Source organism: Pimephales promelas, chromosome 9 (genome assembly GCF_988280905.1).
Source record: "Pimephales promelas chromosome 9, fPimPro1.hap1.1, whole genome shotgun sequence".
Classification (NCBI taxonomy): domain Eukaryota; kingdom Metazoa; phylum Chordata; class Actinopteri; order Cypriniformes; family Leuciscidae; genus Pimephales; species Pimephales promelas.
The window spans coordinates 24,181,685-24,191,223 of NC_142777.1; the positions used below are offsets into that span (position 1 = coordinate 24,181,685).

The following is a 9,539-nucleotide window of genomic DNA, read 5'->3' on the forward strand; positions in this document are numbered from 1 at the left end:
AAAATACTTTTACTGGTGAAAGGGTTATAGTTTAAACTAGTTACATGTAAAGTGTATAGTTTATAATTTCGTTACTTAAAATAAAATAAATGTTAATTTATGTGACATGTGATTTGTTTTCCTCCTATGGCTTATAAAATAATAATAATAGTATATATTAGTAAATTTTATAATATTTTAGTAAAGATGTAGAAAATGTTTTTCTGTAATCACCGTAATCACAGAACAAATGTTGCTTCCTCTTTCGTCTTCCTCCTCGTCAGTAGGTGGCAGAGCACACTTGCATATACAAGCTGAATATACTACATGTAGAAGTGTGTGTTCGTCATGTATTGTCCTAAAGGAAAACACTCTCGTATCGCATATACGTTTTAAAAATTCACACATTGGTCTCCACTTACAGAGAATCAATAAACCATTCAAGAGGTTGTCTTGGAAGATATTTTAACTAAGGACGCTTTCCATGTCATATCACGGTACTCCGGAGAAGGTTTGCTGTACTAAGCCATCATAGAAATATGTTGTGTGAAGAATACACGAAGATTATGAAATAGTTTGTATTCCTTAAGGATTGAATTATATACATTTACTGGCATGGATTAGTGAACAACTGTTGATATCAAGAGAATGTCAATGGATCAATAAAGCAAACATGATGGTGCGTCAAAGCAGCAGATGTTAAAGCGGACGAGGGGACTTGGTCATTACTCTGGACATTTCTGTAAGAAACATTTCATCTTAACAATAAGTAGTTGCTAATATTATGAATTTTATCATATTAAAATGATATTTTAGAATATTTTATTTATATATACACTCTGTATTAACAATGCAATACATCTTCTGGATAATAACATTAATGAATACTATTTTTACTAGGTAGTCAGTAGAAATGGAGTTCCCAGAACATAGTCAGCAGCTCTTGGCCAGCCTGCGCTCTCAGCGTCTGCAAGGTTTCCTGTGTGACTGCACCGTGCAGGTCGGCCCAACTCGTTTTGGAGCCCACCGTGCAGTGTTGGCCTCTTTCTCTCCTTTCTTCCATATGTTTTACTCAGATCAGTCAATAGGAAATACCAGCACAGTCAATGGAGGGCCACAGAGAGACACAGTCACTATTAATGGAGATATCGTGACCCCGCAAGCCTTTGGACTCCTTCTTGATTTCATGTATGAAGGAGTACTGCAATTAGCAACCCACCCCCCTCCTGAGGACGTGCTCGCCGCAGCCAGCTTCTTACATATGAATGATGTGGTGCGAGTTTGTAAGAGAAGACTTCAGGGCCGAGGATTGGCTGAGGCGGATAGCACTAGAGTAGAAGTTGGTGCAAATGAGCCTGCTAAACCTGGAGGGCTTGATGGCTCGCCTAGAAAAGATGTACCTGGCGCAGAAACAGGAAGAGATGGAGGACTTGAACATTGTCATCAGTCGAGCCAACAAATGTCACTTTATATTAATACCAAGACTGAAACACAAGCAGGGATGGCTAACCTCCTCACACACAGCGTGGAGAGGTCAGAGATGGCAGACACCACCCAACCAGGAATGGACTCGCTACCAGCTGTTAGTAATTCTTGTTCAGGACCATCCACATATCGTTCATCGCCTAGACCTGACAAAACAAGAATATCGGCACGGTCTGCTAGCCTTGAGTCTGCACTTTCAAGTCCGTGTAGTACAACAGAACTAATTCAGACAGACACTCAACCTGTTGTAGCCACTGCCGTGGCTCTGAGCAGTGTGGACAACACCACCGCTGCCCAAGAACTTGAACCTAATGTTTTCATGCCGACTCAAATACTAAAACCCCAAGTTCAGACTAAAAGTTCTGGGAATCCAGGGTCATCACAGCACACTCAGAGCCAAAACGAGAGGAGACATGAAAACACTTCGTCCAATACAAGTAGGATGCAAAATAAGCGTAAACTTTCACAAAACTTTAGGGGAGGAAATTTTTCTCAAACTTCAGGGGAGGAAAATGAAGAGAGCTTTGAAGTGAAAGTAGAGGCCATTGTGATTTCTGATGAAGAGTCTGATGACACAGACGAGACGGTGGACATGGATAATGGCCCAAGAATAAATGAAGATTTAGACGATGGGGATGATTATGACGACAGCAACCGTGATGTTGAGGAGCTTACTGATACTCAATTTATAACAGCACACCCATTAATTCATCTTCCCCACCAGGAACCCATTTCTTTCCCTCCTTCACCGCAAGGTCCAAATCCTTCTGCAGCCGAAACTGCTGGCTTGCCGTCATCCCTTTTTCCTGCCAATTCCCACCCGGAGCAACAGACCTTGTACCTCGAGGATATTCACGACTCCCTTGGGAGTTACATGGAGGATGTGCCTACTTGTATCACTTGCGGAAAGACCTTTTCCTGTGCTTACACCTTGAGGAGACACGCCATTGTGCACACCAGGGAGCGGCCGTATGAGTGCAGCTATTGTTACCGCAGTTACACACAGTCTGGAGACTTGTACAGGCACATCAGAAAGGCACATGATCACGACCTGCCAGTCAAACGCAGCAGAGTTGAGTCGGACCCTCCACCACCATCACCACCGCCGCCTCCTCCTCCTCATCAGACGTAGCCATTGATTGTGGTCCAATCTTTTTATTTGGTCATTTTGAAAATTACACAAAATCCTGCTGAAGGCTTTTGCAAATGTCACAAAAACATAAAGTGCCACGTCTATACATTTGTGGCTCATCCTTCAAAACAGTAAAAGCATTGGAAAGGATTCCACCTGACTGATCCATGCCATATACAATATAATGCAATATCATTATATACAATATAATGATATTTGTATTGCACAACCTGGTTTTAATCTTCATTGGTAAATTGTTTTTATAAAAAGAAAACTAAATTCAACTTGACCAAGATTGGTTCTAGCACACAGACCTAGTATATTGAAACCTTTTAATAATTAATTCCCGTTGATGATGGTGTTTTGCATTTTAATGTTATTTTTTTTGTCTCATAAGGCGTACTGTTGCTGGTATATCAAGAAATAAGCATTAAAGTCCCCCTATTATGCTTTTAGAATATTACTTTACCAGTGTTGTATACCAATGTAACAATGTAACATATTTTGCATAATGCCAGCCTATGGTCTTCATTGGCTGCCTGTGGATGACATCTACTTTGTCCTGCCCTCCAACACTAGATGTAGCTGAGGCCTTAAAAAGTTTGGTTTGTGTTGTCGACATAACGAGAAGATGCTGTTTTCAGGTCTAAAAATCCACTTTACATGCACTTCAAAAGGATCTGGACTTCAAAAGGATCTGGACTGGAACTGAGACGGAAAAACCTATGTCATTGTTCGTATCGCTGTGGATCAAGCCCTGAGGAAGCCTCCAGAGCTGAAATTAGTATATGGTAATAGGCATTTTGTTTCTAATATGCACTGTAAGTGGTAGACCAATCACAACAGACTGGGCCATCTGGCCAATCAGTGCAGAGGGGTTTAGAGAGACTGAATCTTCGACCGAACTATTTTCAGACTCTTTGAGAAATGAGGTGAGGTGCAACACATATTTATAAGAAAATTTAAGTGTTTTCGACCTTTGATGCATGTAAATCTATTGTAGGAGACCTCCAAAACAAATTAGGAACCTTTAAAATAGCATAATAGGGGAACTTTGAGATCCGTTATAGCAGATAGATGACTGTCTCACTACAAGGAAGAGTTTTTCTGTATATGTGTTCTGTGCATTTTTTGTGTGAGAGGGAAAGATGGTGAAACATTTCTTACAGGTACAATAAATTAAAACCAGCTTTTGGGATCAGTCCATTAATTTATTTGTTAAAATAAAATGTAGAGAACTACATTCCCATTCAAAAGTTTGGTGTCAGGAAAAAATAAATAAATAAATCATTTTAGTCGTGAAGGAAGGACACTTTAAATTGCTTAAAAGTGACTAAGGACATTTGTAATGTAACAATTTGCAATAATTTCTATTTAAAATTAATTGATTCCTTTTGAACTCTCTGTTCATCAAATAATCCTAAAACAATTTGTTTTCTACAAAAACATTAAGCAGAACAAATGTTTACAACATTCGTAGTAATGTTTCTTAGGCACCAAATCAGCATTAAATACCATGGTGAGCATGGGAGACTTTAATCAGAAATGTAAAAAACATCTCAATGACTCCAAAATTTAAAATGGTAGGGTATATCAGATCAAAAAGTATTACTTACTGGTAAATAATGGACAAATATATGGCGAAAGTAAAAGCTTGCACAAGGTAAACAATAAAACAAAATTTTAATAGTTAGTCATATTACATTATGACATGCATACTTCAATATCAGTTTGGTAGCGAGTTTGGTCAATATCAGTTTGGTACTCACATCCCAGCGAGTTAGCTGTTCTGACTTCCAGAAAAGAATAATTTTCACATTTGTCTTACTGTAACAATGTACTTGAAAAGAAGCAGGTATCCACAATAATAAAAAAAGTCCATTATCATTCGTCTACTGGTCTGTGCATCTGCAGAAAGAAGTAAGAAGTTTAGACATTTTAATTCAATTGAGAGAAAATGTTTCTCTGAATTAAATTGAAAATCAGATTCTAATTATGTAAATAAGTGGTTATCAAGAGTTACCGCTTCTGCGAGCTGAGGCCATGCCATAGCCATCACAACTCCATCATCAGATGTGGGTGGTGTCTCCAAGTTCCAGTATGTGAAATTATGGAACACTGAAGAAACTTTAACTATTCTATCCTAAAAGCAAATGCCAACACAATGTATGTTAACAATGTGTTATTTAGTAGATCATATATGTATATTTCCAAGAAAAGTGCAGATCATGTCACCTCTTGATCAGACGCAGGCTTTTGGACCTCTTTCAGCACTAGTCCTGTGTATCCTTGTGGACAATGCAATTCCTGACCCTTCAGCCCTCGACCTCTGAATGACACTGTTGTTTCTGCAAAACACAATGTCATTTTTATTGGATGGAGAGCTTTAATGCGTTTCGTTCTCGAGCCGTGCACTGGTATTTGACTAACCGTGTTTGTGTTCCTTCACAGTGGGATTAAAGAACTTGAAGACTTCAGCAGGTCCATCATGCTCTATTTCACAAGGTAACAGGTGGATCTGTGGTTTATCAGCTTGCTTGAGGGAATCAAGCCGGATAGACGTAACACAGCTGTTCACTGACATCTAGTAAAACAAAGTGTGTAGGCACAGGTGAGTAAGATTGAACTGTCTTGTACTAAAGAGGTCAGGGCAACTATTTTGTCAGGACAAGGATATTTTCTTTCATTTTTGAGAGGCCAAGTTGTCAGACGCGTTTTAAATTCATATAATGTGTTATTAAAAAATAATTGTCCATAACAATGGTTTGTTTTTGTTGTAGCTAAAAATTTACATTAGAACAGCCGTTTCATTAACTGTTTTGTGTTTCATACTTTACTGAAAAGCCCATTTAAAGCTGTTCCAATGACAAGCCAGGTTCTATTATAACAATTTTCCGTTATAATTTTAACATTCTTATATATATATATATATATATATATATATATATTTTTTTTTTCTTTTTCGAATTGACAATACATTAAGTGCCATGGAAAGAAGGATTACCTATTAATTATGGATCATTTATATCGTTTTATTATTATTGAAAGCAATTTATATCAATGTTGACCGAACTGACCCTCTGTAAGCCTATTAAAAAATGGTGAAAACGAATATATAATTTCCTACATCTATAACTTCTAATTGCAGATATATCTTACCGTGTTCGCTTCCCACAATGTTTATAAAGTGTCACGTGGGAAAGATGCGTTTACTGTGATTGGACGGACTACATTTCTTCCTCACCAGACGGATGCTTTTCGCGGTAAAATCTGAAGCATTGTGCCATCTACCGTTTCGGTGGTGTTACGTTAGTCGGATGATGACTTGAAAGGCAGCATTATTTAATAACCTTTACAATTAAAACGCATATAAAAAAAATCTGAGAGAAACAGGGACACAACAAAACGTTTAATAACCTCTGTTAAATCACATAAAATGCAGCATTCACATGCGCTCTATAAGTGCAACACTCATAATGTTCCCACTAGGAACTCAAAACCGACCGGAACGACATTTCTTTAAGGCGAATGTGTGTTGATGAACCCTCAAATATGTTTTTCTAACGCATCCTGTAGAAAATGTTTGTAATTCCGTGTTTAAAAGTGCCGCAGCGTCATGCACAACTGTACAGGTAGGCTGCGAACTCAGTGGCATATTTTCCCCGTACCAAAATAATCATGGTTGGATTATAGTAACGTTAAAAGTGTAGTAACCATGTTTTTTAACGGGGTGACTACCATTTGTTTAGCCATTTGCTTAACCATTTGTTTAAACAGTTTTACTACAAATGCCATGGTTATATTATGGTTAGTTTAGCAGTTATACGTTTCTGTGTCTATTTTGATAACTTGCTGGTGTATTAACATGCATTTTTCAGAAAATACCTACTGTCACAAGGTGTTTTGGACCACATGTACTGTGCACAGAAACACTCAGATGGGACCGTAACCATTCCAGTCAGAACATCTGTTCTGGCACAGCTTGATCTGGTGGCACTAAAGGAACATGTTGCACAGGACAGCTTTTGTAAAATCGTTGATATCCAGGTAACGTTACATATGCACTGACAGTTATTTAAGAGATGTTTGCACCCAAGTCACTGAACATGAACATCTGATCCTCAGTATGCTGTATACCTTTTTTTAGACTCCTCCATTATCAAAGAAGGAGAAAGTTAAATCTTTCCATAAGAGGCTTGCAGAGACTGCAAAGTCCTTTCTGGTCTTTAAAGGGGAAACATGGAGTGAGGATCTGGAGAGAGACATTCCTAGCCGATGGCAATGCCATGGAGATCTTGTCCTGTTTAGTGAAGGCTGCTTCTCTAATGCAATATGGAAAGATATTGGTGGGTGATAATGAATCTCACACCCTCTGTAGGTCCAGTTTTGTATATACTAAATTAGATTGTATATCCTCTATTTACATTTTTATCCCAGAATAATAGTTTCTAGCAACTAAAATGTCTGATTACATGCAAAATATTTTAAATATTTTCTTACTTTTTATTTGTTTTAGGATCTGAATTCTGGACTGCTGTTGCCCTGGAGCTGGGAGTCAAACGTTTAGCGCAAATTAAAAAAATTTCCAATGATGGTTACCGCACACCTATAGTGACAATGCTTTTAGGAGACAGCAGCTATGTGACACACATCGATAACCATATTAGGTAACTCATAAGTTGCCTCATTATTTCAACAATTACATCTCAATTTATTAAATGAATATTAAAAAAAAATAATCTGTCTTAAATTTCAGGTATGAGTTTGATGTCACCAAGTGCATGTTCTCCCCTGGGAATATCACAGAGAAGCTCAGAATAGCCTCCTTTAACTGCATCGGAGAGACTGTGGTTGACTTATTTGCAGGTAAAAGCAATGTTGTGTGTTAGTTGGAATGGTTTTTATCACCTGAGATGTATGACTATATTTTACTCCACTGTCCAGGGATTGGCTACTTCACTCTTCCATATCTGGTACATGCTAAGGCTGCTCACGTGCATGCCTGTGAATGGAACCCAGATGCAGTGCAGGCTCTTCAAAGAAACCTACAGATTAATGGTGTGTCCGACCGCTGCTCTATCCATCAAGGAGACAACAGGCAGGTGAGGATAACAGCTTGCGCACTGAGAAACAAAAGTGCTGATTGTCATTATCTTAATTTCACCTACTCATTTTTCAGATTTTTTGTTGTTTTTTGTTGTGGAAGAGAATCGGTTGATTGGGCAATAGACAGTGCAGCCCGTTCTCATCCTTTAACGTCATATAGAACGCTATATGCAAAAACGGCGCTATACTATGCACATGGCACCCTTTATCGTTAATATAACACGTGAACCCAAGACGTTATAAATCCTTTAGCGTGAATATGACATGCAGACCCTACCCCACACCTAAACTTAGCCCTCACAGCGCGTGTTATATTAACGATAACGGGTGCCATGTGCGTAGTATAGCGCCGTTTTTGCATATAGCGTTCTATATGACGTTTAAGGATGAGAATGCGTTGGACAGTATATATATATATATATATATATATATATATATATATATATTGTCTCATTATGTGAACATTTCCAGATCCACATATCTGGACAATTGAATGATCCCTTTTGCACATCCCTTTTAGCTTCCTTTAAGTGATCTTGCTGATCGAGTGAATTTGGGCCTCATACCAAGTTCAGAGGAGGGTTGGCCAGTGGCGTGTCGATTGCTAAAGAGAGGCACTGGTGGAATCCTGCATATTCACCACAATGTCACAACACCGTTGCACCATAAACCATCTAAACATTTATCTGCTATAGATGTTAATAAAGACTCTTCCATAGAGAGAGATATGCAAGTATGGACTGCTTGGGCTTCAGACGCAGCTAGACGCATCTGTACACTCTTGTTAGACATCACTGGAAGTGAATGGAAGACAAATATCAAGCACATAGAGCATGTCAAAACATACGCACCACATATCAGCCATGTGGTTCTGGACTTAGAGTGTAAACCTCTCTGATAAACACATGCACTCATGTATAAAGTTGTTTTTGTTTAGACACTCTGTCTGTAATCAGCTTTAGTCAATATATCCCTCTGATTGCTGATTTTTCACCATCTATTTTTTTTTTGTGTGTTTAAAATGCGAAATGTTTGAAATGTTTTGTAATCATTTTAAATTTTAATAAAACAAACAAAAATACATTTTAAAATCTGGTGACAGAAATTCATAATGAAGCATCTAAAACAACATAAATTATTATTTCACAAGAAACCTTCAATATTTATTTTCTATGGAATTTCCCCAATTGTATAATATACACTACTATTCGAAGGTTTGGGGTTGGTAAGATTTTTTAAAATGTAAAAAAAATCTTTATGCTCACCAAGGCTGCATTGATTTGATCAAAATACAGTATTTTTAAAGCATTTTGACACACACACACACATATATGTATATATGTGTGTGTGTGTGTGTAATTTATTTGTGTTATCCAAAGCTGAATTTTCAGCAGCCATTACTGCAGTGTACATTGTCACTTGATCCTTTGGAAATAATTTCTTATTTTCAATTTGGAAGATGTTTTGCTGCTTGATTTTTTTCTCTCGAACGGATTCTCTTAATGAATGTAAAGTTCAAAGGAAATAGTGCTTTTATAACATAGTAAAGATTTTTATAATGTAAATAAAAAAAAAAAAAACCTTTCTGTCACTTGTTTAATTGAATGCATCCTCGCTGAGTAAGTATCTTAAAAAATCGTACTGACCCCAAACTTTCGGATGGTAGTATGCTTTGTCTATTCTAAATCCCACTGAACAATATGGTTATTATAATAATGTACATTATTATATTACATTGTAATTTTGTGTGTGTAATAAATATTTCATTTGTTCTCAAAGTGATTATCCAATGTAAATTACTTTTCCATTGGTTTTAGAGAGTGACAGAATAAGTGAA

General features: G+C 37.5%; 3 protein-coding genes across 4 annotated transcripts; 2 read left to right on the plus strand and 1 right to left on the minus strand.

Annotated features, from left to right (window-relative positions):
• The first annotated feature begins 276 nt into the window (after positions 1 to 276).
• zbtb3 (zinc finger and BTB domain containing 3) lies at positions 277 to 3,807 on the plus strand. 2 transcript variants are annotated; one of them, XM_039664537.2, is made up of 2 exons: positions 277 to 721; positions 884 to 3,807. In XM_039664537.2, the coding sequence occupies exon 2, from the start codon at positions 893 to 895 to the stop codon at positions 2,594 to 2,596; it is 1,704 nt and encodes a 567-aa protein (XP_039520471.2). In that variant the 5' UTR covers positions 277 to 721; positions 884 to 892; the 3' UTR covers positions 2,597 to 3,807. The 2 variants fall into 2 exon arrangements, with proteins under 2 accessions (XP_039520471.2, XP_039520470.2); XM_039664536.2 differs by having other exon boundaries at positions 278 to 721; positions 880 to 3,807.
• Positions 3,808 to 4,115: 308 nt separating this feature from the next.
• Positions 4,116 to 5,911, minus strand: rnaseh2c (ribonuclease H2, subunit C). Its single transcript, XM_039664540.2, has 5 exons — positions 5,756 to 5,911; positions 5,027 to 5,180; positions 4,832 to 4,944; positions 4,620 to 4,739; positions 4,116 to 4,504 (listed from the first exon to the last, which is right to left on the minus strand). The coding sequence occupies exons 2-5, from the start codon at positions 5,178 to 5,180 to the stop codon at positions 4,481 to 4,483; spliced, it is 411 nt and encodes a 136-aa protein (XP_039520474.2). The 5' UTR covers positions 5,756 to 5,911; the 3' UTR covers positions 4,116 to 4,480.
• A 166-nt stretch (positions 5,912 to 6,077) lies between these two features.
• tyw2 (tRNA wybutosine-synthesizing protein 2) lies at positions 6,078 to 9,503 on the plus strand. Its single transcript, XM_039664530.2, has 7 exons — positions 6,078 to 6,228; positions 6,475 to 6,643; positions 6,744 to 6,942; positions 7,113 to 7,263; positions 7,353 to 7,462; positions 7,541 to 7,698; positions 8,223 to 9,503. The coding sequence occupies exons 1-7, from the start codon at positions 6,176 to 6,178 to the stop codon at positions 8,598 to 8,600; spliced, it is 1,218 nt and encodes a 405-aa protein (XP_039520464.2). The 5' UTR covers positions 6,078 to 6,175; the 3' UTR covers positions 8,601 to 9,503.
• The last annotated feature ends 36 nt before the right edge of the window (positions 9,504 to 9,539 follow it).